This window comes from Chondrus crispus, genomic scaffold (genome assembly GCF_000350225.1).
Source record: "Chondrus crispus Stackhouse genomic scaffold, scaffold_576, whole genome shotgun sequence".
Taxonomy (NCBI): domain Eukaryota; phylum Rhodophyta; class Florideophyceae; order Gigartinales; family Gigartinaceae; genus Chondrus; species Chondrus crispus.
The window spans coordinates 22,492-25,269 of NW_005178568.1; the positions used below are offsets into that span (position 1 = coordinate 22,492).

The window sequence follows — 2,778 nt, forward strand, 5'->3', positions numbered from 1 at the left end:
CGCTCTGGCGTCCCGGCGACCGCACCAAAGAACATATGTGAAATGGGCGGCCTCCTTGCCTGCGAGACTTACCGCAACAGCGCTTGAGAGAGATTCTGTTGCTAACGCGAGTCACCGCTTGTTTTTTCGGCGCTTCTCGTTCTTTCTGTTTGTCTTTCTTTCCTATTTACACGACGCACTGGCACTGTTTCTTCTTTTTTTGCCGTGCAGGCGACGGACTGGCACCCAGACGTTTTGCTCACGTTCCAGGACGTCCATCTTGGCCTTCTGGGTCAAGCACGCCAGAGGTACGGTTTACACGCAGACATATAGGCAGAAGAAAGAGCGATCTGAAAATGCGGTTTGGTTTTGGTTTTCTTCTTTGTCTTCTTCTTTATGCGCGCAGGTGAATGTTATCTTAAAGAACTGGGTTTAGATTTCACATGTACGGTACAGTGTAGTAAGATTCTTTATTGGTAAGAATAGATGTGTTAAACGTTTCAAACGTTTCGTTCGCACGAAAAGGTTTGCCAGCAAAGGAAGAAGGGTAGAGTCTGCAAGCGAGGAAAATTGCAAAACACAGAGGCGGAAGCAAAAGGTTACCGAGAATGACACACGATAACAACTGGCTGTTGTGCTGATTGCGTGAAGAGTGGCGGCTGTCGGCGCGACATACTTAACGTTTGGGGTGGTACGGACGGGCGAATGGTATCTGCGGTTTTGATACTTGTTTCTTGCCAGTCACACGCCTCCCGTACCTCGCATTAACCCCGCCCCCGTTTTGGCTCTCGACGGCGCCGTCCCCTTGTGCCGCGCCCGTTGTCCACCAACCCCTTCTGCCTCCTCGACCCCCTCCCTACTGCCGTCGTCTCATGCCAATTGTCCGGCACTCACACCATCGTCGTCTACGGCCCTCTGTTCTCCCTCTTCTGCATGCTCTCTCCCTTATACGCCCTCCGTCGCCGCAGCACAGTCCCCTTCCCACCTCTCAGTTACGCTTTCATCGCTTTCGTTGAATACCCCCGCTCTCTACCTAATACGCCCTCCGTCGCCGCAGCACAGTCCCCTTCCGACCTCCCCTTCCGACCTCTCTGTGACGCTGTCATCGCTTTCATTGAACACCCCCCAATGTCCCCAATGTCCACGCGCCCCTTCCCCTTCCAACCGCAAGTTGCGAGCAAACATCCTCGAGTGCTTCCATACAGTCCCCATTCCCTCCCATCTCCTCAGTCGACGAGTATGCAATGATTTCCAGCGCCCAGCATCCCCAGTTTTGTCCCTCAATTCACCCCGTCGGAAGAACATGCTTCGCATATGACCTTTCTCACAAGCCCCACATCATGGTCACCGCTCACAATTAAATTGATTCCAATACCCTACAACCTAACCCCCCAATTTCTCCAGTTAACGTTCCGCATCGCCCACATCCTGCCCAACCCGCCCAACCCGTGCTGGAAACCGGGATCGGGAGCGCAACACACCCGGAATGTGGAATCGATAAACATACCTCCAGACTCCCGGCCGAAACACCTTTCACACTTAAAAAATGTAGACACGCACTGGCGCACCGACGCTCCTCTCCCGGCAGCGGCGGAGAGCGCAGAGAGCGCGGAGAGCGCGGAGAGCGCCGAGAGCGCCGAGAGCGCCGAGAGCGCCGAGAGCGCCGAGAGCGCCGAGAGCGCGGAGAGCGTGGAGAGCGCGGAGAGCGTGGAAAGATTGGAGATGGTAGGGACGTAGGGATGGTGGGAGATTACAGAGAATGGGAATTCATGGGAGAGGGCCAAAATGTCGGCAAAAATATGTCGTAAGTGCACGTACCCAGGGCGCGTGTTCTCGACGTGGACACGTTTCACACCCGGATCTCGAACACCTGACGCGGTGGAGATTGCATCACAGCCATGTACTGTACTGTGCGAGTGTGGAGGTGAAGGTACCTACTTTTAAAAAAGTAATGTTTAACCAAAGTGCACAATGGTGCGGTGAGCGATGATCGCTCACACGCAGAAGCGAGTTTTTTACTTGTTCAATTCACTGTAACATGCAAGCCGCGGACAACCTTCAAATTATAGAAGCAATGTTGATTGCGAGGACAAATGCATACCTTTAAATACCGTTGGTATCCACACTGTGTCGCCGCAGAGTCCGCTGTTTGGGAGAGAGGAGTTCGTGGCAGAGTGGACAACCGGTTGCTGGTGGTGCAGTTGACACTCTGCGCCTGCGAGGCCCTGGGTTCGATTCCCGCCCGGTGCCCAACTTGGTTGCGTGCCCAAGTTGGTTGAGCCACTTGGGCACCCAACCAAGTTGGCCCGGGCAAAATTCGTAGCTTACCTAGTTACTTAGTTACTTTCTTTTTTTTACTTTCTTCCTACTTTCTTCCTATTTTCTTCCTACTTCTTTCTGCTTTCTTTCTTTCTGTTCTCTTTCTGTTCTCTTTCTGTTCTCTTTCTGTTCTCTTTCTGTTCTCTTTCTGTTCTCTTTCTGTTCTCTTTCTGCTTTCTTTCTATTGCCTTTTTATTGTATTTGTATTGTATTTGTATTGTTCCTCCTCTCCTCACCAACCTCGTCTTGTCTATGTTCATCTACTTGTTCGTCTCCGTTTCGATCGAGTTCAAACGCGCACGGGTCTTAGCGACAAACACTTTTCTCTCTCCTCTCGCTAAACATATTCCTTTTACACATTACGCAATCCAAATACTCTACAACTAAGCCTTTCGCCCTTCCAACGTCTTCCCGCTGCCGTCCCCCCTCCCCAAATCCATCATCCCGCACACTGCCTCTTGCTCACGAGACCTCCCTCAC

The 2,778-nt window shown here is 52.1% G+C and overlaps 1 protein-coding gene; it reads left to right on the plus strand.

Moving 5' to 3' along the window:
• Positions 1 to 2,072: 2,072 nt before the first annotated feature.
• Positions 2,073 to 2,332, plus strand: CHC_T00000687001 (hypothetical protein). XM_005710456.1 is given in 2 exon segments: positions 2,073 to 2,258; positions 2,259 to 2,332. 1 exon segment carries the CDS (start codon positions 2,073 to 2,075, stop codon positions 2,256 to 2,258), a length of 186 nt encoding a protein of 61 aa, XP_005710513.1. The 3' UTR covers positions 2,259 to 2,332.
• Positions 2,333 to 2,778: the final 446 nt, after the last annotated feature.